Source organism: Procambarus clarkii, chromosome 5 (assembly GCF_040958095.1).
Source record: "Procambarus clarkii isolate CNS0578487 chromosome 5, FALCON_Pclarkii_2.0, whole genome shotgun sequence".
Lineage (NCBI taxonomy): Eukaryota > Metazoa > Arthropoda > Malacostraca > Decapoda > Cambaridae > Procambarus > Procambarus clarkii.
Genome location: NC_091154.1, coordinates 21,707,854 through 21,733,998, shown reverse-complemented (window position 1 = coordinate 21,733,998; position 26,145 = coordinate 21,707,854). Strand labels below are relative to the sequence as shown.

Below are 26,145 nucleotides of genomic sequence, written 5' to 3'. Positions count from 1 at the left end.
GTCGTTGTCGCTCCGGCGAGCCCCACAGATGTGGAGGGGAGGTGACAGAGCGGGAGCTGGCTGCTATAAGTAGGAACATGCCAGCTCGCTACCGTGGCCGTAACCGTGCCTGTATGCCCGGAGAGGCCGTTAAAAACAGTTAGGTGCCCCTGACTGAAAAAGGTACCATTCCGGGTCTACAGGCAGATGCTGCTAACTGAGACAGCTTCCTTGGTGGGCCGATGGAGAGCCATCATGACAAGCCATGGGGCGTAGAGAGGCGGGATAACCCACCGACAGTGACCCTGGGAGGAGTACCTACTGCAGGGTTTGTACCCCATGTAGGGAGTGTTTTCCACCATGGCAAATGACTGGTCGATCCCGTGTATATCCTCGTCGCTGGAGCCCGCCCTCACAGAGACCAGTCCTGGAAGGCTGGCCCCAGGGCAGGTGTGGGAAAGTGAACCCTGTCCACACAGAGGCCGACTCCCCGGGGTCGACCCCGTGTTGGTCGTTGTCGCTGTGGCGAGCCCCACGGATGTGGGGGGGGGGGGGGGGGGAGGAGGCAGCTTAGAAGAATGTAGGTCGCCTCCCAGGATACCTCTCACGGTGGCATGAGATCAGTGGTCCGCCTCTCGGGCCCCACCACGTGGTCCTCGATCATTCATGGTTTTCCTCGTGCACGTTCTATCGTGGATCTGGAAGTATTAAGGCAGTAAGGGTGGGCAGAAGCTGGCATGCAGTGGTAACGTGTAAGGCAAAGGCACAGTTGCGGGCGACCCACACCATAAGTGTACTGCTGGCAACTTAGGCTGCAAGAGTGGGGTTAACTGGATGCGGCACCTGTTGCGAAAGGCAGGAATGGTAGACTTAAATAAATAAATAAATGTTTATTTAGGTAAGGTACATATATACAAGAGATTTTACAAAGATTGATTGATTTATAGATAGAGCTAGTACATACAATGCCTAAAGCCACTATTACGCAAAGCGTTTCGGGCATGAAAAACATTAATGACTAAAGCTTAATACTAATTGAGTATAAAGAATAAAATGTGTTGAGAACAAATAAAATAAAGATAAAAAAGGGGGGAACATGGCTGAAAAAGCAGCACAAATACAGTTAGGTCGACAAACAGCATTGTTTAAAAAAAAAACAGAGATGGGTTGACCATAGAGGGGTAAGGTAGTGTAACGGACGATTATGCTATTTTGTTGGGTTGATTTGATACAGTGTTTAGTGAGTTTCATATTTATTTAGTAGTCCTGGATACAGCAGTGTCGTAGACGTTGAGACGAAGCCTGGAGCAGAGCAGAGAGCTGAGTGAGGCCGGAGTCGTGGAGCTCTATGTGGGAGAGCGTGGCGGCTCCATTGAGAATTATGAGTGTCTGATCTCGAGGAGCGAGAGCGCGGCGGCTTGATGCCGTCATAGTCTGCTGTCTGCTCTGTGTCGAAGCTGTAGCGTCATGGGTCGATTAGGACTGTACACGCCGAGTGCTACATTGTTGACTGTGGAAATTGAACTGTCTTCTATTCGTCAAATCGTTGCTTATATGGTGATTACACCTCAGCTTCCTCCAACAAGGTGAGAAGAGTATTACCTGTAATTGGGGAAAGGATTGTAGCTTCTGTAATTAGTTATGCTATTAAGATAATGTGATAATGGAGCGAGTTTAAGATTAACTCGCTACAGTAGGTTACAGGGAATTTATTAGGTAGTGCTTCGTTTTTATCTTAAACTGGTTGAGAGAGGTACAGTCTTTAACATGGTTGTGAAGGTCATTCCACATTCTGGGTCCCTTGATGTGCAGAGCATTTCTAGTTTGATTAAGTCGTACTCTTGGAATATCAAAACAGTATTTATTTCTGGTGTGGTGCTCATGGGTTCTGTTACAACCTTCTATGAAGCTTTTGAGGTCAGGATTGGTATTACAGTTCAACATTTTATATATGTATAATACACATGAGAGAATGTGCAGTGACTTAATATCTAACATATTCAGAGATTTGAGTAGGGGTACTGAGAGATGTCTGGGGCCAGAGTAGGATATTGTCTTCATAGCAGCTTTGTTGTTTTTTTTTGTTTTTTTTTGAGATATATACAAGAGTTGTTACACTCTTGTACAGCCACTAGTACGCGTAGCGTTTCGGGCAGGTCCCTGGAATATGATCCCCTGCTGCGAAGAATCGTTTTTTTATCCAAGTACACATTTTACTGTTGCGTTAAACAGAGGCTACAGTTAATGAATTGCGCCCAGTAAATCCTCCCTGTCTAGGATACGAACCAATGACATAGCGCTCGCGGAACGCCAGGCGAGTGTCTTACCACTACACCATGGAGACAATTAGAGGACATAAATGATTTTGGGTAGTAGAACCCCAAGCACAAATACCATAGTTGAGATAAGGATAGATAAGGGAGTAATAGAGTCACCAGGGCAGGTTAGGGTACATAATATCTGATATTAGAAAGAATACCAACAGTTTTTGAAACTTTTTTTGATATATTTAGAATGTGTCCCTGGAAATTCAGCTTGTGGTCAATGAGAACGCCAAGGAATTTGCCATCTAATTTGTTACAAATTTGGGTATTGTTTAATTTGAAATTTATTTGATTAGAGGATTTATTGCCGAACAGAATATAGAAAGTTTTGTCAATGTTAAGGGTGAGTTTGTTGGCAGTTAGTCAAAGATGGACTTTATTTAGCTCAGTATTTACTGTAAGTCCCAAGCATAACTGAGTGGGGAGTAACTTAGAAGCCAAGCAATGGTACTACCAGATACAATAAGTCCTAACTCCTGGAACAATCGGACGCCTCCCCAGCGGGAACTAAGAGAAATAGTGAAAGACGGCGTCCAGTAGTTAGTAAGCTCCAGCACAGCAACTACTAATATTAAGACCAATTATAAGTCAATATAATAAACACAGAGCTGACAGTGGACTGGAGGTGGCCCCAAATGAATGTAATAGAGTGCGACGATGCCCATATGCAGCGGGTAAATACTTAATAACGCCAACAGGCCAATGTAAAATGATGGTAAGGGGGCATCGAACTGCTAAACCACTTATGCACAAATAAGACAAATCAGAACTGTAAAGAAATTAATATTAAGAATGGAGAGGAAATGCGATCTTCCCTTCTTCCCCATGAAAATCCTCCGCTGGGAGACGCCATCTGGAGACTCGGCAGCTGGACCATTTCGGCTGCAGCATCGTCGGTTGGACACCGTAGGTATCAGCTTCAGCAGCTGGGACATCCTTGGCTGGGTACTACCTTCTGGAGCCTCAGCTGCTGGATCATCAGCTGGAACCTCGTCAGCCGGAACATCAGCAGCTGGGCCTCGATCATCGGCCGTAACACTACCAGCTGGGCCATCAGCTGCTGGATCATCGGCGTGGACCACGCCAGCCGGAACATCGGCAAATGGGTCTGGCCCCGAGAAACAACACAAAACAATATATAATACATAAATTAGAAAGGAATACAAAGAACGACAAAATGTAAAAGAAAAAATAATTCGTATATCAAATAAGGAGGGCGACTGGGGCATGCTCAGCTGGAACACCGCCAGCTGAGCCCTCGGCTGCTAGATCGTCGGCGGGAACCATATCCGACGGTCCATCAGCTGCAGGGTCTTAGGATGATTGGCCCCCACCTACCTGCCGACCACACTATGGCGGGATGAACTGCTGAGTAAAACTCGGCCCGCATGTAGCAATAAGCAAAAGTTAAACAACCATAAATGTGAAACCAGAAAGTAAATTGAACAGTACGTGAATGAACTTAAAGCAAGAAGCATGAGGCCCATACTCCGCAACCGGTACCTCCTAGCTGACGTTACTTAGTAGTATAGAGGCAATTTGCAGAGTAAACAACGTAAATGTAACCAGTGGTGAGTAACATAATTATGCAGCAAGAGTTAGTTTAGTTCATTTATTATGCACCCCATACCCATCTTGTGGGCGGTAGTGGAAAGGGTTACAGAGGCACATAATGGGCTCAGGGACTAAACCCCACAATTCATTTAGCTAAGTAAGTTACAATCTTGATGAGCTAGTTACAAAGTTCTATATAAGTCATCACATCAACAATGGGTTCGAGATCGACCTCAAGTACAGGTTCTAAATTAAGCAACTGACAAATGTGGAGAGCTAGTATCAAAATTTATGTTTGTCCTGCACACCGTCCCCCATCCAGTGGGCAGCGGTGGATAGGTTACAATCACTTAGTTACTACCTACAGTTAGCAAACTGGGGATATTTGGCTAAAATTTCTGGTAGCAGCTCATTTTGAATGAAATATTGACACATAGCTGGAACATTGGTTATAGAATTGTTTCTAAATTCATGTATCTTTTCGCACTCCATCACGTAGTGATGGAGGGTGTGCGAATAATTTTGTTGACACAGTTTACATTTGGTCAGGTCTACATCGGCAGATAATGAGAATTCCCAGAGATACTTGTAACCGAGTCTAAGCCGAGCAGTAGTAACATCTAGAAGTCTGCTGATTTTATTGGATGATCCATAGATGTGTGGCTCCTCTTGCACGATAGTAGAATTACTGGTGTCAATTTCACTTTGCCTCAGATCTACAAAATCTTGTTGAAGTTCTCGGTGTACTGCTGCTCTCAGATTGCTCAATGACAATCCAAGGTTATACTCAACGGCTCCTTTAAAGGCAGATTCTTTGGCTAACTTATCAGCTCTATCATGCATTCGGAGGCCAATATGAGATGGAGACCACATGAAATGGACTCTGTTACCATCCTTAATAATTTTGTTGTATTTGTGTCTAGCTTCGGACATGAGTATGTTACAGTTATGTCTTAAAGAGTTGAAAGCATTTAAGGATGATAAGGAGTCACTTACAATTAATGTATCAAGTTTTGAGACTTGTACACATTTCAGTGCAAGGATCAAGGCAAATAGTTCAGTCTGAAGGGTAGAGGCCCAGTTGTTTATACGGACTCCCCACTCAAAGTATAGGCCATCGCCCATTGTTAGGACAACTGCACTTCCAGCTGCACCCGTGGTGCGATGTAGGGAACCATCAGTGTATATAATTTGAGAGAGAGAATGCTCTGTGGACAGAGCATCAATATGGCTTAAGGCGTTGAGCTTTGCCTCAAGACGAAGCTTGGGCTGATCTCTAATTTGCTTCTTGGGTGGAAAGGGAGGGATTAAAACTGGAAAGGGTGTAACCTCCCACGGTGCAGGAAAGTGCCGTTGTTGTTTCTCTTGGTACAAATCATGAACCCCATACATTCTGAGTTGAGTTCCAGTTTTTGTTATCCATTTGGAACAATGCTGATCTTCAATAAAGAAATTCTGGAGGGCTTCTGTGCAAGGATTAGGATGAGTTAGCCTAAGCATTTTTATACCAATTTGACAGTTAATTTCAGTAACACGATCAACAACGCTCAGAATATTAAGTTCCTTTCTCATATTAAGTATCTTTGTGGTACGAGGGCACCCAAGGATTATCCTCAAGGCTTCGTTCTGCAATTTTTCAAGCCCTCCAAGCTTTCTTTCAGGCATCAAAACAAGCAGAGGTGCAGCATAATCCACTAAAGATCTGATGTATGCAAAGTACATCATTTTGACAATCCTGACATTGGCACCATAGCCTGAGTGATAACCTTCAACAGCCCTGAGAGCTCGGAGCCTCTCTTTATACTGACGACAGAGTCTGAATACAACAGGACCATACAGTGGCACCTCAAGGCCAAGGTATTTGAATCTGTTTACATAGTCAAGCTGGGAGCCATCAGACAGTTGCATCTTGCGAACAGCTCCTCCCTGCCTGCTTGGGCGCCGATTTAGTATCTCTGTTTTCTCTTCTGAGATAATTAAACCTAGGTCCTGACATGAGTCTAATACAGAGTTAAGAGTGTTCTGCGTGTTAGCATACCCAGTGGTGTGTATCATTATATCAGCAGCATAGCTAATGATGTGGACGTTGGGTTTGCTCGGTATAGAGTTTAACAGCGTGTTTATTAAGATATTAAATAAGGTAGGACTGAGGACACCACCCTGCGGGGTGCCTAGTTCAAAGTCTCTTGTTACACTTCTATGCCCCTGGAAAAATACAGATGATTTCCTGTTGGATAAGTAACCCTTGATCCAACAAAGAAGCCGACCACCAATTTCTTAATACTAATTGAGCATAAAGAATAAAAAGTGTTGAAAACAAATACAAATAAAGATAAAAAAAGGGGGGAACATGACTGAAAAAGCAGCACAAATACAATAGGTTGACAAACAGTGTTGATTAAAAAAAAATAATAATAATAAAATAACAGACATGGGTTGACAATAAAGGAGTGTTTCAAGGAAACAAGGAGTTTCCTGTTGGGTTATTTGTGGACCTGCGTAAGGCTTTTGACACTGTCAACCATCAAAACCTTCTTCTTAAATTACATCATTATGGAGTCAGAGGACACTCCCTGCAATACCTCAAATCTTATCTTACTGACAGGCTCCAGTATGTTTCTGTGAATAATACAATTTCTCCCACCCTACCCATCAACATTGGTGTTCCTCAGGGCAGCATACTTGGCCCTCTCCTCTTTCTCATCTACATTAATGACCTTCCAAATGCCTCCCAACACCTCAAACCAATTCTATTTGCTGACGACACAACCTTCATTTACTCCAGTCCTGACCCCCTTGCTCTAAATGCCACAGTAAATACTGAGCTAGAGAAAGTCCATCTTTGGCTAACTGCCAACAAACTCACCCTTAACATTGACAAAACGTTTTATATTCTGTTTGGCAATAAATCCTCTAATCAGATAAATCTCAAAATAAACAATACCCAAATTTGTAACAAATTAGATGGCAAATTCCTTGGCGTTCTCATCGACCACAAGCTGAATTTCCAGGGTCACATTCTAAATATATCAAAAAAAGTTTCAAAAACTGTTGGCATTCTTTCTAAGATCAGATATTATGTACCCCGCCCTGCCCTGGTTACTCTCTATTACTCCCTCATCTATCCATACCTCAACTATGGTATTTGTGCTTGGGGTTCTACTACCCAAAATCATTTACGTCCTCTAATTACCCAACACAAAGCTGCTATTAGGACAATATCCAACTCTGGCCCCAGACATCACTCGGTACCCTTACTCAAATCTCTGAATATGTTAGATATTAAGTCACTGCACATTCTCTCTTGTGTATTATACATATATAAAACGCTGAACTGTAATGCCAATCCTGACCTCAAAAGCTTCATTGAAGGTTGTAACAGAACCCATGAGCACCACACCAGGAATAAATACAGTTTTGATATTCCTAGAGTACGACTTAATCAAACTAGAAATGCTCTACAAATCAAGGGACCCAGAATGTGGAATGACCTTCCCAACCATGTTAAAGACTGTACCTCTCTCAACCAGTTTAAGATAAAAACTAAACACTACCTAATAAATTCCCTGTAACCCACCTCACTCCTTTATTGTCAACCCATGTCTGTTATTTTATTATTATTATTTTTTTTAATCAACACTGTTTGTCAACCTATTGTATTTGTGCTGCTTTTTCAGTCATGTTCCCTCTTTTTTTTATCTTTATTTGTATTTGTTTTCAACACTTTTTATTCTTTATGCTCAATTAGTATTAAGTTCTAGATATTAATGTTTTTCTTGCCCGAAACGCATTGCGTAATAGTGGCTTTAGGCATTGTATGTACTAGCTCTATCTATATATCAATCCATTAATGTAACATCACTTGTATGTATGTACCTTACCTGAATAAACATATTTATTTATTATTATTATTTATTATTCATTCCTGCAAGCTCACTCAAGATAACATGTCTATTTGCAATATCAAAGGCAGACTTAAGATCTAGGAAGGTGGTATATGACTTTTCAGTGTGCAGGTTAAGAAAGGTGGTGATGCAATGATGCACACTCCTTCCATGCATGAAGCCATATATCTGGGGGGATAGCATGGTTCTTATTCTATGGAGGAGACGGTTTAGGACCATTCTCTTGAATGTTTTGCAAATGCAGCTAGTAAGGGAAATTGGGCGGAAAGCATTCTCTTGATTTGGCTTGGGAATTGGAATGATTATACTGTTGGTCCAAGAGATAGGAAGTTCCCCAGTAACATAGATCATATTATACAGCTCAAGTAGGGGATTCCCTGGTACTAAAGGGAGCAGACGCAATATGTCATAAGTGATACCATCTTCACCGGGGGATGTGGCTTTACCTTTGTTTAGGGCCGCGAGTAATTCAAACTCAGTAAATGGCACGTTGCATTCATCTTCCTTGTGGAGCATGAAGTCAACGAGCCTTTCTCGATCTCCGTAACCAGCATTTAATCTGAACTGTATGCCTGGGGGAAGATTATTGAAGCTAGAGGTGGTTGCCCAAGCATCGACTAACTCGTTTGCTCTGTGTAGAGGGTGAGGGTGTGCTACTTGGCCGATCTTATCGCCTTTAATTCTTTTAATATCCTTCCATGCCTGGCTGAGGGGGGTGTGAGAGTTGAGACTGTTAACAAAAGTTTCCCAGTTATCTTGCCTGAGTTCTGTCATGCGCTCCCTCGCCTAGGCTAGGGCTTTCTGAAAGAGCTTGAGCATTGCTGGCGTACGTGTTTCCCTATATGCAAGCCCAACTCGTCTGGCAGTGCGTTTCAAAGTACGCAGTTTGGGGTCATTGCAATAGGCATGGTGTTTATTACCTTTCATATCGTTCCGACTATTGGATGGTGCAGGGGGCCGACCTAAAGGGTCAGCAAACATCTGAATGCTCTGTACCAGATCGTCGTTAAATGTCTGGACTGTGGAGGGATCATAAGTGCTGTACCACTCTGACACATGAGCAACAAAGTCTTCACGTCGAGCAGGAGGAACACTGAGCCGTTTGCGTTTGAAAGTCCCACCGGGCAGGATGGTATTTCCTATACATAGAGTAGTCAATCTAGGATGATGATCTGACAACAAATCTGTTACAATAGATTATGTGCACCAGACGTGAGAGACGTTGAAACCAACACAGAGGTCTAGAATGCCTCCACAAATATGCGTGGGTTCAAGGTCACCCACAATCTGCACATCTTGGTGACTATTTAGTAGCGACAGCAGTTGATTCCCATTACCGTTACTGAAGCGAGAGCCACCAATATCCTTGTGTCTAGCATTGTAGTCACCAAGAATGATGGTTGGCTCTGCTTGAGCGCAGGCCGGAAGATCAATATAATTTAACTTTCCTGCTGGAGCATATAGATTAAATATATTAAGAACAGAGTTGCCCACATAGATCCTCACTCCATGATACTGTTGACTGGCAGTTTGTTTTTCTGGCAGAAGTTGATGGGGTAGGGATTGTTTGATGTATAGAATGCAAGAGTTACTGGATCTGAGGTTGTAAGAAACAAATGAGGGCAATTTCGGGGGTGAGGATCTTGCGGGAACTCTGCACTCCTGGAGACATACAATATCGATGTGTTCAGTTGTTACTTTGTGATGTAAATCTGAGAACCTTTCTTTGAGGGATGCAATGTTCCAGCTAAGGATGGATAACTTAGTTATTTGTTCATTTAAAGTCAGCATTATATATTGATATTATTAGTCCACTTAATATATATTATCTATATACATATTATCTATTGCACTACGGTATAAGTCCAGGAACATTTCTTAGTTTATTACCAATGTCACACATTTGCCTCCAATGGTCTAGTACAATTTGTCTGTCATTTCCAGCTATAGAGTCGTTTTGAACATACTTTAGCACAACTTTGGCAGTTAACCTGCGTGGAAGGACTCCACTACACAAGTTTTCAAGATCACTAGAAGTTTCCCCTGATGGGCAAGCGAACACATGTTTGGAGGGTTCAGGGGTGGAAGGGGGAGTTTGGCAGTCATTGCTTACAAGTCCCCTCATACGCGTGAGCATCATCGAAATATCGCTGGTGAATTTTTTCTCATGTTGGAGTTGCTCTCGCAGCCGCTCCGTTTGCTGCTGTGACTGCTGCTGGTGTTCCTGCAACCGGTCATGAAGGGCAACCACTGCTTGAACAGTGGAGCGATCCAAAGGCGAGGTGGTAGGGAGGCTGAGGTTGCGATCTGTCTCATTTTGATCCAGTTCCTTATCCCCCACTTCCAGTTGACTGTGGGGTCCAGCTGTGGATGGTGGTCTCACAGTAGGTGACATTATCCCAGAACCAGGAAGTGGCCACTCTACAAGAGCTAAGCATAAAACACGGTAATAAATTCCCGAGGAAACGAACATAAATGCAATGCCAGAAAATCTTAGTGCAAGAGGCAGGGCCGTAACACTGCACGAGCGCCTCCTCGTTTTCGCCACTTTCGCGTTCCACAGACTTAATAAGTCGTCACTCTTTTTTCTACTGAATGTGTTCCAGTGACGCATTTTTGCGTCACTCGATATAAAAATTTGTAAAAAAAAAAGTTTCTATGCGATCTTCAATTTTTTTTTTTTTGAAATGAGCGCCATTGTTTTCCCACAATCCTCCGTAGGCCGCATGGGATTCTGGGTCACGCCATGCGGTCGGCCTAGTCCTTTGTTTACGTCTCTCGTGACCGGACTACCGCGCTCCCGCGTCCAGAACCTGTGCCACTCTCTGCCCTGTGTAGCAGTGTTTATTCGTTCCTGTCTCCTTACAACGCATTATTACTTGCAAACATGGATCGTGGTAAAGGACAGAGCACCTCTACCCCCAAGAAGGATAGTAAAATGACCAAGGAAGATAAGTTGAGTGAGCTGTACAAAAGGTTCAGCAATGTGAAGCTTACCCCTAGTAAAATTCCTGATTTGTTGGATCGTTTGTCAGATGTGGAGGCAGATGCTGAAGGGGAAGAGCGTCAGAGTGATTTCAGTAGTGATAATGAGGGGACAGCGTCGTCTGATGAGTTTGATTCATCATCGAGTGAGGAGAGTAGCGAGGGGATTGAGGATGAGTCAGCGGATGTGGGCCGCCCCAAGGCACCTGTAAGGAGGCGTGCAGGACGTCTTCAACAGCCTAATCCCGATGCTGCCTGGTCAACTGACAATACACCACCTATTGTAGGCAGTTTCAGTGCCACACCAGGCATAACTGTCCCAGTGCCAATTACCCCCCTGCAATTTGTTCAATTATTTCTGACCCGTGCCCTAATTGAGTTCATCACAGTGGAAACTAACAGGTATGCCAGGCAGTTTATTCAGAATGCTTCCAGGCGCACTATGAGGTTGTGGAAGGAGGTATCTGCGAAGGAAATGGCAAGGTATTTGGCTTTATCAATCTTGATGGGTATTGCACGACTCCCAACAATGCGCATGTACTGGCAAACAAGCCGGTTGTGGCATATGAGGACCTTCAATGTGTTCATGACTTCAAAACGATTCCAACATATTGCCCAGTTTTTTCATACTTATAACCAGTTTGCAATTCCACCCAACAACAAGAACCGCATGATAAAACTCAGCACCATCATTACCTATTTGACCAACAAATTTGGCTCTTACTACGTCCCCAATCAAGCACTCAGTTTGGATGAAGGTACAATGTCGTGGCGTGGTCGTCTATCCTTCAAGGTTTACAACCCCAATAAGCCTGATAAGTATGGGGTAAAGTTGTACATGCTTGCTGAGGCAGGGACTGGTTATATTATTGATTTCGAGGTTTATTCTGGAGTGGGCAAGACAACAGTTGAGACAGTGATGGGCCTTATGCGATCCTTGTTGAACAAAGGTTATCATCTTTATATGGACAATTATTATAACTCTGTCCATCTCACAGAATTGCTAAGGGAAAATGGTGTGTACACTTGTGGAACACTCAGATTGCAGCGTGGTGCCCCTAAAGAGCTGCAAAAACTTGCCAAAGGTAAATTCGCTGTTGATCAGACTATTTTCAGGCGCAAGGATAACACTTTTGTTATCCTTTGGAAAGACAAGAGAGTGGTGTCAGTGATCACAAACTGCCATAATGCTGACACACAGGAAGTACAGAGAAGGAAGAGAGTGAAGAAACGTGACGGAACATCATCTGTTCAGATTGTAACTGTAAACAAACCAACAGCCATTTGCGACTACAACAACAACATGAAGGGAGTTGATCACTTCGACCAAATGGTCAAATATTACAGGTTCACCAGGAAGTCGCATAAGTCGACTAAGAAGATCACATTTTACTTCCTTCAGATGGCTTTACACAATGCCTATGTGTTGTACAAGATGTACACAACTGATGCCAAGAAACTGACCCTACTCCAGTTTCATGAAGTAGCAATATGGGCCCTGTTGGGGTGGGACATGGATGAGTGGCCTGCTACTGAAAGCCCTCTCCCACATGCTGATGATTACCAGGATCCTTCTCATGATTTGGCAACACCTGGCCCATCTGGAGCGAGGCGTCCTTTATTTCATCGTCTTGCACGCCAACCACATGCCTCATCCTCATCAGACACTGAACCTGAAACTGAAACGCCTGCACCTCAAGCTGAAGCTACTCCTCCACCTGTGAAAAACCCCCGCATTGTTGATTCAGAGGACAGGCTAAACAGGAAGTTGACTCATGCATTAGTGAAAATTGCTAAACGGAAACGGTGCCGAGTTTGTATCAAGTCGGGAATTAGAAAAGACTGTATGTATCAGTGCAGGACATGTGGAGTTGCTCTATGTGCCACACCATGCTACTCAAAATATCACCGCAAGAGGATATTTTGGAAAGCAAAGAAATAACTCCTCTGCAAGCTTCCACTCCACCTAACGTAACATCTGTTGAGCAACTTCAGGGACATTTTCCTGAAGCCGGTGGAGTGGATAATCAAATGCTCAACTTGTTGACCTTCCTTCATCACATCGTGGGTAAGTACACATAATTTATATTACACATTTTGAGGTTATTACTTCTTCATACTTTGCTGTGGGTAGCTCTATATATATTCCGGTTCTTAGTGCTCAGATTGGTATGTCTACATAGTGCATCTTCTTGCGAGTATTTTGACACCAAAATGAACAATGTAGCACAAAAACTTCCATTGGAACAATATTTTTGTTTGTCGGGTGTATTGGGTGTAGCGGGTGTGGAAACGGGTGTTTGGGCGGGTGAGGCATCGACGTGTTTGGGGGTGTTTGGGGGTGAGGCGCGCACGTGTAACCCACTTTTATGCATATGTCTGTGTAGGCAATTTTATTGCGATCACCGTGATACCAAACAAAACCATATGCAACAAGTTTTGACTTGATAAACACAATCAGAGTAGCAACATATAGGGAGAGTTTAGCGGAGTGTAGCGTGAGCGCAAAACAAAGCACGCAGTTCTTTGGTTGCTGGTCGCCTAATGTTAGCTTTGGTGAAATGTTATACATATGTTCTTATAGTACATTTCATTAGCTACACAGTGATACCAAAAAAAACACGTACATCGAAAATGAGGGTCACAGACATGAGGAGAGTATAAACTTTTCAGTTGTGGTTGAGCGCATGTGCAGCTGGGCGCGCTCCGGCGGGTAACCCTAAGCCAACTTCCCACATTCCTGTGGGTGGGGCGACACCATTATTTATTGTGTATATTTATATGTCCGTGTAGGGAATTTTATTGCGGTCACAATGATACCAAAATAAACCACGAATAATAATTCTGGGGTTCGCAAACATAAAAACATCGTAAACATTGATGCCCGGTTTTACGCTCACAGCTAACGACCGCCACAGTTTGTTATTCGGTGTGGTTCTCATGTTGTCTTTGGTGACATTTTATATATATATTCCTCTAGAGCATTCTCTCGCGAACACAATGATACCAAATTTAAATACATGCCGCCAAAATTAAGCTCCCCACAACGAAAAGATTATAAACATTTTAGTGCTGACGCGCAGTAGGCCGACACGAACGGCCCACTTAGGGCTTACCGTCAGCCTATTCCCAGGGAGCGCGAAAGTGTTAATTAATAACTTAAATGGCAAGCAAGTTTTTTTTTTTTTATTTTTACATGCAAAGCATGCAATTTAAATACAATAAAAACACAGAAAACAGAACAGAACAAAATAAAACAAGAGACCACCGGCCAGAAGGGCCGACAGCACAGTACAACAAAACACAAACATGATAAATGCATAGAAAAATACAGCATACATCAAGACACAAAACATTATACAATGGCAAACAAGCAAGCACAGTAACAACTCAAAACAAAAAACACTGCATAAAACAAAATATACATCATGAGGCAGAACAGGAAACATAACAGGACATTCACAATACACACCAAACAAAACATAAGTAACAAACAATGAAAAACACACACACTATACCATCCGCCCTGCAACATACAAAGGGCGAGGCCAAAATAAACAATAATAATAATCAAGCAAACCACGCAAACCAGAAAACAAACAGGTACAAACACAACAACATACATGCACCGGCCTGAAGGACCGAGAATAAAACACAACATAAATAACAACGAGAAACAAAACAAGACAATTCGCACAGCACACAACAAGCCATGAATAACAACAAAAACAACAACTACGGTAAGTGTACACATTTGCCCGAGAACCTGTCCTGTGGGAACCGCACATTGAACGCCTCCCAAAGCAGCCACGTCGTTCAGGAGGCTCGACCCAACACCGGGGGCGCCATGTGAACCGGAACCCCGGCAACAAACACCCGCAGACATGGAACCCACATGGCGTCCCTCCGGACACCAGTAACCGCCACCCTATCCCATACACTCGGAACCCGTCCCTCAGAAAAATAATCCGGCCGTTCAAGCAGCAGGAACTCTGCAACCCGGGCCTCCAGGTCCTCCATGCACAACACCGCAGGAGGGGGCTCGACAGAGGGCATCACCACAGGGGCATCAGCGGCCACGGGCACACCACCAGACGACTGCAGGGAATCATGGCGGCGCGGATCCTTACGTAAAGTCACTACCAGGCTACGTCCAACACCAGCATCCTCACCATCCCTGGCAGGGAAGCCACCACACCCCACAGCGAAGAGCCCCCGGGCAGGGAATAAACAGGAGACACACCCGAGACACGGGCATCAGCACCAGCAGGCACATGAACCTCCGCCACCACCACCTGCGGAGACAACGACTCAGCCGGATCCACGCCGTCAACACTTGAAGACCCACAGTCACTGAAGTCCCCAACATCAGCCCAGGCCGTAGACGAATGCCTGAAACGTTTGGGCTCCGGCCGGATATCAACAGAGCCGGAAGCGGACCCAGAAACATGGGCACCACCAGCCGGACGAACCGACGCCCGGCGCAGAACGGCAGCAGCCTCCACCACAGGGGGAACCGGATTACACACAGCAGGAGGCTCCGCAGCCACCCCAGCACCCAGCACAGTAGGAACCCGAGGCGAAGATGCAGCGGAAGCCACCACACCCCACAGCGAAGAGTCGAGTCTCGACTCGACTCGAGAGGCCTTCTGCCTCGAGTCTTCTCGAGCCAGACTCAGCAGCCGAGGACGAGGGAGCAGACGGCGACGCAGCACAGGGAGCACCAGGAAGGCCCACTGGAACATCAGGGCCAATGACAGGAGCAGGAGTATCAGCCGACGGCACCACAACATCCGGAGGAGGGTCTGTGACAACCGGGGGAACGTCGGGCGACGCAGGGAAAGCCTCATCAGCAAGCGGGACGTTCACCTCCTCACCTCCGGAGTCGTCCTCCAGAGTGAGCGGCGGGAAATCCTCTTCTCGGAACAAGTTGACGGGAGTAACCGGAGCCGCATCACACCCAGCAGCCTGATGCCCCATCAAGCCACACCGGAAACAGGTACGGGGTTGCCGAGCATAGTACACTCGGACGTAGTACCCCATAAGTCGGACCGAAGATGGAATATCCGACCGCAGGCGCATCCCCAAGGTGCGAATGTTCGTCCGCCTACCCGCATACCGCCCTGAGGAGAGCGTGTTCACCCACACACTGACGACCGCTCCATACCTCTGAAAGTAACGTCGGAGGAGGTCCTCGGGAAACTCCAGGGGGGATTCCATGAACACTGACATAGGTCAGGGCACCACTACGGTCCGAGATGGATACAGAGCCGGCACCACCCGGCAATGGCAACGAACGCCCTTCGTAACGACGGAGGAAATCACGTTACTCCTCCTCCAGTACAAACTTGATAACTACCCGGTGGGCAGTCACCAACTCAACACCGTAAACGGCCATCACAGGAACACGGAGCATGTCGCACATAACCAGTTCCACATCTGCATATCCAGCACGACCGATGAACTCCAGACCCACGGAGTTTACCCGGCGAATAGGAGGAAGATGGCTTCCCATGGCAAGCCCGCCACGTCAACATGCAGCCGGTCAGCAACAGCAGGGGAGGGGCAGAAACGCCCACACCACCTGGCGACGAAAACGGCAACCACCCCAAACCACCAGAAGCCAGGCGACACGTCTGTACTTCACGGCAGCTCCAGGTCGACTCAAATGGCAAGCAAGTGAAACGACAACTGTAACCACCGCAAAGTAAAACGACATGCAACATTGGCAATGCATCAATTGTAGAATTAAATTGTGGTAGGCTAAATGTAGACATTTAGGCCATAAATGATAAACGACATAACGTAACCAGTAGTAATTAACATAATCATGCAGCAAGAGCTAAACGTAATATACAGTAATAAATTTCAGAGGAAACTAATCATAAATGCAGGGCCAGGAAAACTTAAAGCAGGAGACAGGGGCCCGTACCACTGCAACTAGCACATTCTAGCTGACTCTAGCTAATAACGTTATGGCAGAGCAAAAGTTAAACAAACGCACTGTAAACACAGCAAAAGTAAAATAAACATGCAACATGACAAGTATCCATTGTAGAAATAAATTGTTATAGGCTAGTGGTAAATGCTAACCCAGGGAACCTGAAGCAAGAGGCATGAGGCCTGTAACACAGCAAGTAGCGTACCTAGCTGGCTTAGTGAACTCAAATACAATGAGCAAGAGTTTTATAAGTTTTTTTTTTTTTATTTTTATTTTTACATGCAGAGCATGCAAATTAAATACAATAAAAATACAGAATACATAAAGGAAAACAATAGACCACCGGCCAGAAGGGCCGACAGCCGAGCACAACAAAACAGCATAGCACAACAAAACACATACACAAGAAAAACATGAAAAATACAGCATACATCAAAACATAAAACAGAATACAATGGCAACATAGCAATCACAGTACAACACAACACCTCCAAAAAACAAAACATACAACAAGAGGCAACAGGTAAAGCAACAGAAAATCAATACATTAACGCCCCGTAACAAAAGGCGAGGCCAATTACAATAAAAAAGCAGGCAAAAACACAAGTCACTAAACACCGGCCTGAAGGGCCAACATCAAAAACACAAGAAAACAAAAGAAAAATAAAACACACAGCAAGCACACAGACTACGAAAAGATCTCATACTTGTCCGGCCACTCTTCCGCCGGGAAGCGAATACAGTACGCTTCCCAAAGTAACATAATGTCCTCCGAAACATGGTCACTATTGAGCGTACGAGGATCGGGCATTAACTCTGGCACACCCACAATAAAACACTTAGCCCGACGAATCCAGATGGCAGAAGGGCACCACGGAGCAGGACGCACACGGTCAACAATTTCAAAATGCAACGGATGGTCAGCATCCATCGCCACTCCGGAGGCCAAGATGAGAGGGAGAGGCTCCTTCCCAAGAGGCCGGGCAATGGGCAGCACACTGGGAGCCTCCTCAGCTGCCTCACAGGGCTCCTCGGCAACCACTGAACGTTGCACCTGCTGGGACCCCCCACGCTTGGCATCCTTTTTCAACACCAGCTTGATGCCTCGGCTCGCTCCAGGATCCACACCATCCACGCCCGGAGGAGCAACCACCTCCCACTGCGGAGAACCTTCTGCAGGAGAAAGAACAGGAGGTAAATTAGACGCACAATCATCGTCAACAGCCGACACATGGACATCAGACACCACCAGCGTCGTAGAGCACGAGGCACCTGGAACCGCCACACCATCTCCCGAAGCTCCACCCGTGTCGTAGTCCTCCATATCAGCCCAAGCAGTAGAAGAGCGCCTAGAACGCTTGGGCACTGGCCGCACATCCTCACAGCCGGAGGCGGACCCAGAACCACGGCCCTCACGAACCGGGCGAACCAACGCCCGTCGCAGTACTTCAGCAGCCTCAACCACATGGGGAACCGGGCCGCACACAACAGGATGCTCCGCAGCACCCCCAACACAGCCGGAACACCTGGCGAGGGCGCAGGACCAGGCGCAGCAGCAGGAGTCGAGGAAGACGCAGACGCACTCGGCTGAGGGGCAACAAGCACCGGGGGCATGTCGGGTGACGCAGGAGGGGCCGCATCAGCAGCGACTGGGACCTGCTCCACTTCATCTCCGGAATCCACGTCCTGAGGGAGCGGCGGGAAATCCTCCTCCCGGAATAAGTTAACGGGCGCAGCAGGTGTCTCAGAGCACCCGGCAGCCTGATGCCCCAACTGGCCACACCGGAAACAAGTACGGGGCTGCCGGGCATAGTACACCCGAACGTAGTAGCCCAGCAGCCGGACAGAAGATGGGATATCCGACTGCAGGCGCATACCTAATGTACGGACATTTGTCTGCTTCCCAGCATACTTTCCCGAGGACAGCTTGTTCACCCGCACACTGATGACTGCACCATACCTCCCGAAGAAGCGCCGGAGAAGGTTTTCAGGGAACTCCAGGGGCGCACCGTGCACACTGACATATGTCAGGGCACCACTTCGGTCCAAGATCGTAACGGAGCCGGCGCCATCCGGCAACTGCAATGAACGCCCCTCGTTCCGCCGGAGGAAGTCCCGATACTCCTCCTCCCCCACGAACTTGACAATCACCCGGTGGGCCGTAACAAGCTCAACGCCATACACAGCGTCCACCGGGACACGAAGCATGTCACACATAACTAACTTAACGGCCGGATAACCAGCCTTACACGTGAATTCCAGTCCCACGGAATTTACCCTCAACACAGGAGGAATAGCCAGGCCCCCCATGGCAAAAAGGCCACGTCTTCTTCTTGAGAATAGGTGCAGTTTGCATGAAGGGTTAACCCTCCCGATGACTGCACCAGGACAGACGTAAGGAGACGCGTTGACGGTTAGGAGGAGAAGAAAGTCAAAAGCGGTAGATGTGATGGGCCGTAGAGAGAGGAGAGGCGACGAAAACAGAGGCGAACGTTAGAGGGAGACACCCCGCACCGGGGGGCGGGGCGTCGTGGTCACGGTGGCAGCTGACCCACGCACGGCTTAGCAGTGTGCGCAAGACGGGAACTAATACTTCTCCGGAAACTTGTGTATCGGAAAGCGCAAGCAGTACGCTTCCCAAATCACCCGCAGGTCAGCAGGCAGCCGGCCACCAGGCGGCGCCCTCGGCTGAGACATCCTATCTGGCACCCTATACACAAACTCCTTCACCCGCGACACCCAGACAGTGGACGAGCACCACGGGACCGGAAGCACCCGGGCATCTCGATAAGGGCCCAACTCCGGACCCTCACAGGGCACGACCCCAGCAGACGGGACTAGGCAATCCCCAGACCGGAGCAAGGAAGGAGGGGATACAGCAGGGGAGGCAGGCGCGGCACCGACCCCACCACCGGGCACAGGAGCCGAGGCCCCCTGGCGCACATCTTTCCGCAACAGCACGACAAGGTCACGATCATCAGGCACAACCCCCCACTGCGGGGATCCAACAGCAGGAGACGCAGGAGGTGAGGCACAGGTAGCAACTTCGGAGCCCCTCACAGCACCATCATCCTCGGCGGGAGGCGCCAGATCACCATACTCCCCCACCTCCTCCCAAGGCACACCACGAAGGGGGGAGACACTCCGAGCCCGCCGTGAACGCTTCGAGACAGGCCTCACCACACCACGCCCAGCAGGCCCCGCCGCAGGCACGGCCACCATCTTCACATCCACACAGGCCACACCCGCACCGTCCGAAGAGTCCACAGAGGCCACATCACCCACACTGTCTACATCATCCACGGAAACAGCCTCAGAACACCGACGCGCGCGCTTCTGCAAAGGGATGGAAAGAGCAGAACTACAGTCACCAACACACACAGGCACGGCAGGCACCTCCCCCTGCCGAAGCATTCCCTCTAAAACAGCAGAACCCGCGTTCCCGGGAGCCGGTATCACATCCACAGGCGGGGGCGGGACATGGACCTCCACCGGGACATCCTGCACTACTCGCAGCTCAGGCGACGGCCCGACACCCACACACACCGGCTCAACAACCCCAGTGGCCACAGCAGTCATCAGACGTGTCGGACAGGCCGTAGAACTCGCCTCAACAGGCGGAGCAGCAGACAGGCAATCAGGCGCCTCAGGCACAGCACCTACTCCGTCCCCAGAACCGTCCGAACGTAACAAGGGCGGGAAATCCTCCGCACGAAAAACATGCACCCGACCAGTTGCTCCCACGTCGCACGCCGCAGCCAGATGACCCTCGTGACCACACCGATAACAGGTGCGCGGTTGACCCCGATACTGGCAGCGGAGCGTGTATCCCAACACGGACATCGACGACGGTACACTACACTTCAGCGACATCGTCAGGGTGCGAGAGCCGTCAAGCATACCAACACAGTGCCCGGCAACGACCTTGTTCCAACGAACACTTAACACTGTCCCAAATCGCTCAAAACAGGAGGTTAAAAAGTCGTCCTGAAATTCGAAGGGGGCACCATGCACCGCCACAGACGTCAAGGTGACACTAAGATTCACCACCTTAACTGAGCCAGCTGAATCAGGGAGAGGGTAAACACGCCCCTCACAACGCTCGAGAAACGCTTGAAAGGCAGCCTGGAGGCGGAACTTGACCACAGCACGGTGGCCCTGAAGCAGCTGGATGCCCACCAGGTCCGACAGCTGCACATGAAGCACGGCCACCAGGGCGACACCAACCAATGGATGGTCCACCGGCACCGTAAATACCAGACCAGCCGACAATGTCCTCTGCACTGGAAGGCGAGACGACCCCATGGCTAAGGCAAACGTCACCCTGTCAGTGGCAAACCACCACCAGCAGGGCAAACCAGCAGTCACCCAACGTAAACACTAGCCAGTGCGGAGAGACCTCAGGAGCGTCCGACCTGGCCGGTGGTCACCACGCAACTCAAGGCCACGTCAGCACGCAGCCAGACAGGCAACAACACTGGACAGGGAGGGTAAGAGACCCCTACACCCCCTGCCGGCGAAAAAAACTGCAACTTCCCCAAACTGCCGGAGTGTTCAGACGACACGTCTTCACCCTACGGCTGCTCAGGTGGAACTCCATTTTATAAGTTAAAGAAGCATGCAGCGTTGGTAGTACTTTAACCCTAAACCCACATTAACTTAGCGTGCATAACGCAAGCGGCAATAGTCAAAATTGGGCAAATAATGGATTAATTTAACGACCGTTGCCGAATGTTGAACTGTAAAATCGTGCCCCGGAACATCAGCGGCTGGAGCATCGCCGCTGGGACACCTGCAGCTGGACATCAGCGGCTGGAGCATCAACATCTGATGGAGATAGGAAATAGCGACGACTGGCCACTAGGGAAGACTTCGGTGGTAAGTAGAAGTCCAGCTGCAAGACAATTTAGGCAAAATACTGGAATATAACTGTCAGTAGAGAATAACGGGAACTAGTCATGAAGCTGGGAATACCATAAATTACACTAAGGCTGAAAAGAGTGATAAATTGATAGGCACAACGTTAGGTGGAACGCTTCAGCTGGGCTTCATGAGCCGTGGCATCAGCAGCTTAACATCAGCAGCTGGGAAAGCAGCGGCTGGAACAGCAGCGCCACCGGCCGGTACATCGGCTGCCGGGAAACAACCATGGAACTGGGACGTTAGCAGCTTACAATACATTTGCATTACATTTAGGCCCTTACATTTAGGGCCGACATGTAAACATTTAGGCCCTAAATGGTAGACTACATAACAGACCACTAGTAAATAACATAATATGCAGCAAGGGCTAAACATAATATACAGTACTAAATTTCAGGAAACTAATCGTAAATGCAGGGCCAGAAATCTTAAAGCGAGGGACAAAGGCCCGTAACACTGCAACTATCACGCGGTAGCTGATTTTTCTTAATAACCTAATGGCAAAGCAAAAGTTGTGCTTTTGATTTCATTGATGTGTTTTGACTGAGGGAACTAAGCATAACAAGGCCAGATAAACTTAGCAAGAGGCATGTGGCCCGTGACACCACAACCACGCATCCCGGCTGAATTCCTGAGTAGCTTAAAGGCAGAAGCGTAAGTTATACACACATAATTTAAACCAGGAATAAGTAAAATAACTATTCAGCAAGACGGAACGTAAAATGCGAAAAATGCTGAGGGAACTAATCCTCCATGCAGGGCCAGACTAATCTTAAGCAAGAGGCATGGGGGGGGGGGGGGCGCCGTAATACTGCAACTAGCACATCCCAGCTGACTTTACTTAATAACTTTAATGGCGAGAAGCGAAAGCTAACAACCATGAATGTAAAACTGTAAAGTAAAAACAGTAGCTTGGATAATCTTGATGCAAGAGGCATGAGGCCCGTAACACAGCAACTGGCACATCCTAGCTGACCTGACTTAGTAGCTTTGAGGCAACAAGCAGAGTTAAACAGCATAAATGTAACTAGTAGTAAGTAACATACATATGTAGCAAGAGCTAAGCGTAGAATACAGATATAAATTTCTGGGGAAACTAATCAAAATGCAGGGTCAGGAAACCTGGAGCAAGAGGCAAGGGCCCATAACACTGCAACTAGCACATCCTTGCTGACCTTAGTTTATAACTTAAAGGCAAAGCTAAAGTTAAACAACCAAGCTGTAAACACAGCAAAAGTAACATAAACATGCAACATGAGCAATGCATCAAATGTAGTATTAAATTGTGGTATTTATTTTCCTATTATTTATGTGGTATAAAATTGTGGTACATTTTTGGGCTAAATGTAAACATTTAGCCCGAAAAATTATAAACAACATAAATGTAACCAGAGTAAGCAACATAAATGTGCAGCCAATTCCAGGCGTAAAGTACGATAATAAAATTCTGAGGGACATCTACGATGTATCCTGGATCTGTGGCACTTACCGATAGCTGGACTTACCGTACCCATGATGAGTAATTATAAGTAAATAAATAAATACATAAATAATAAATAGTCACTGCTTTCACAACAAAAGCGGTGAAGTTCTGCGAAGAAGAAAATGTATTACCATGATTTGGAGACTAACCGACTAAGTAGCGCGCAGCGAGCGGGGTACTTAAAAGCGAGCCCGCGGTCTCAGCGACCTCGTGCTCGCCTCCGCCTCGCCAGATACACTACAAAACGTTATTCAGTCATTATTTCTGGTTATGTCTATTCACTTTCCCTGTTTATTATTATCCTCATATTCAATTATCCATACTGGTTATTATAATTTCGCTACTCATTTGATTTGCCGCTGTTGTGCCGGCTGATGTGATCCCTGCCGATGATCCAGCAGCTAATGGCCCAGCTGCCTTCGGGCCGGGCACAGCTGCTGATGTACCGGCTGACGTGGATACGCTGCCGATGACCCGGCAGCTGATGGGCCAGCTGGCACACCACGCCCAGACTCCCCCCCCCTGGGACAGCCGCTGATGTTCCGGCTGTTGTGGTCCCAGCCGATGATCCAGCAGCTGATGGCCCTTCTGATGGTGTTCCAGCTGAGCATGCCCCTGGGGGCCAAGCACAGCTGCTGACGTTCCGGCCGATGATCCAGCAGCTGATGGCCCTTCTGATGGTGTTCCAGCTGAGCATGCCCCTGGGGGCCAAGCACAGCTGCTGAGGTTCCGGCTGACGTGGTCCCAGCCGATGATCCAGCAGCTGATGGCCCAGCTGGTGGTGTTCCAAGCTGAGCACGCCGAGCCAAGCACAGCTGCTGACGTGCCGACTGATGTGGTCCCAGCCGATGAGCCAGCAGCTGCAGGCTCAGCTGACGGTCTTACAGTTGAGCATGCCCTTGTAATTAATCATTGCGATTATTGTTAATTAATTGTTTGCAGTTGTTTAATTATTATTTATATGCTGCCGGTGACCCAGCAGCTGAAGGTCCAGCCGAGCATGCCCGTATAATCAACCATTATTATTATGAGTATTGTTAATTAATTATTAGTAGCTAATAAGAGCAGCCGAAGGCTCAGCTGGTGGTGTTGCAGCCGAGCATGCACAGTCACCCTCATTATTTATATACGATTTCTGTTCTTTACATTTGTCATTCTTTATATTCCTTTCTAATTTATGCATTGTTTGTTTGTTTCTCGGGCCAGACCCAGCTGCTGAGGTGCCGGCTGACGTAGTCCATGCCGATGATCCAGCAGCTGAGGGCACAGCTGGTAGCGTTACGGCCGCTGGGCGATGCCCAGCTGTTGGGCCAGCTGGTGGTGTCCAGATGAGCATTCCCCTGGGGGGCCTAGCCCAGCTCCGGATGTCCCGGCTGACGAGTTTCCAGCCGATGACCCAGCAGCTGAGGCTCCGGAAGGAGGTATCCAGCCGACGATGTCCCAGCTGCTGAAGTTGACATCTAGCGGCGTCCAACCGAAGATGACGCAGCTGCAATGGTCCAGCTGCCAAGGCTACAGATAGCGTGTCCCAGCCGAGGAATTTCACGAGGGAAGAACGCATTTTCTCTCCATTCTTAATAATAATTTCGTTACAGATCTAATTCGTCTTGTTGAGCGTAAGTGGTCCCGCAGTTCGGCGCCACTTAACACCCTCTTACCTTGGCCGGTTGGCGTTCCTTAGTATCTACCCGCTGCATAGTGATATGGACCTCGCTGCCCTCTACGCAGTCTTCGGGGCCACCTGCAGTCCACTGTCTGCACTGTTTAACGTTGACTTATAATTTAAATTATTAATATAATTTATATTTATAAAAATACCTAGAAGGGGTACCACCTCTGGTGCAAGTGTAGGGACCCATAGCCTCGGAGAAGAAAATAAAGAGTACTCAGAGAAGACCTTGTGGATCCTCACTGAACACTTTGATATTTTCTTCTCCTACCACCCCTATTCTTTTGTTAAGTGTGTATATTTATCTAACTTTATTTGAAAATGTCATTACACAAAAAAGTTACAATATTGATTACATGCAGGGTACAAGGCTGCTTGTCACAAGTTGAACATCTCCTCCAGCTCCTCAGATGGCGGGCAGGAACCGTGGATACAGTGAGCATTTCCTCTCTGGATTGCCACACTAAGGCGCTGAAAAAGAAAACTGGCAGCTCTAGGGTCTCTAGTTGTTTCGATTAGCTTAGACCCCAACTCCTTCGAAAAGCTAGCAGCACTTTTACCCCAGGCACCAAGTGTCTCTGAGGCAATGGGGACAAAATTGTAGTGGTGCTCAAGGTCTCTGTATTTACGTGACTTGGCCGCTTCCCGGTGATTGGCAGCTCCTCCTGCTTGTGTAGCACTAAAGTCAACATAGGTATTGGCTAAAGTTGAAACGCAAGTGTAGTCCCACACCAACTGTCTACCATTCTTCCAAGGGTTCAACGTAATTCCGTCTGGGCGACCGACAGGCTCATCAGAGTTGCGGGACATTAGGTAACGGGGCTCTCTCTCTGCTGGACAACCGGCTGTGGTAAGGCTTCTCTTAATAATGTCATTAACCTCGCCGTGTCTTGCATGCCATCCTCCCGTCCTTTGGCAAAGAAGGCCATGCCGTCCATATCTGTCGGCCTCTGCCTCACCGCAAATACACCTGTATTCGGTGTGGATTGGGGCAGCGAGGCGGAGAGCCACGGCAATTCGGAGGGCCTGCGGTGTGAGACGGGTGCCGGTTGCTGACATTGGGGTTGCTAATAGGAAATCACCTGCATGGGGAGCTGCTACAGCTCTAAGTCGGGCAGTGTCATGTGGTGTTGTCGCAGCTTCTAGCAAAGTTGCAGCTTCTTGGTCGGCAATGGGGCGATCCCAGCTGGATTGCTTATGGGCTTCAGAAGGCGGTGGTTGGGATGCTGGTCCTGCGAGAGAGACCCATTTGGTTGTGCAGTCTGTGAAGCTGGGATCATGCACCCCTGCCTGTTGAACTAGGTGCTCAGGTAGGATTTCCTTCACCAAGTTGTCAGACCCCACTGAAGAGGACAAACTTAAAAATAAAGTTTGTGTGTGTG

The 26,145-nt window shown here is 47.5% G+C and overlaps 1 protein-coding gene across 1 annotated transcript; it reads right to left on the bottom strand.

Annotated features, from left to right (window-relative positions):
* Positions 1–1,751: 1,751 nt before the first annotated feature.
* LOC138352375 (uncharacterized) lies at positions 1,752–18,165 on the bottom strand. Its single transcript, XM_069304837.1, has 2 exons — positions 17,396–18,165; positions 1,752–3,411 (listed from the first exon to the last, which is right to left on the bottom strand). Exons 1-2 carry the CDS (start codon positions 18,010–18,012, stop codon positions 3,369–3,371), a joined length of 660 nt encoding a protein of 219 aa, XP_069160938.1. The 5' UTR covers positions 18,013–18,165; the 3' UTR covers positions 1,752–3,368.
* Between the last annotated feature and the right edge of the window lie 7,980 nt (positions 18,166–26,145).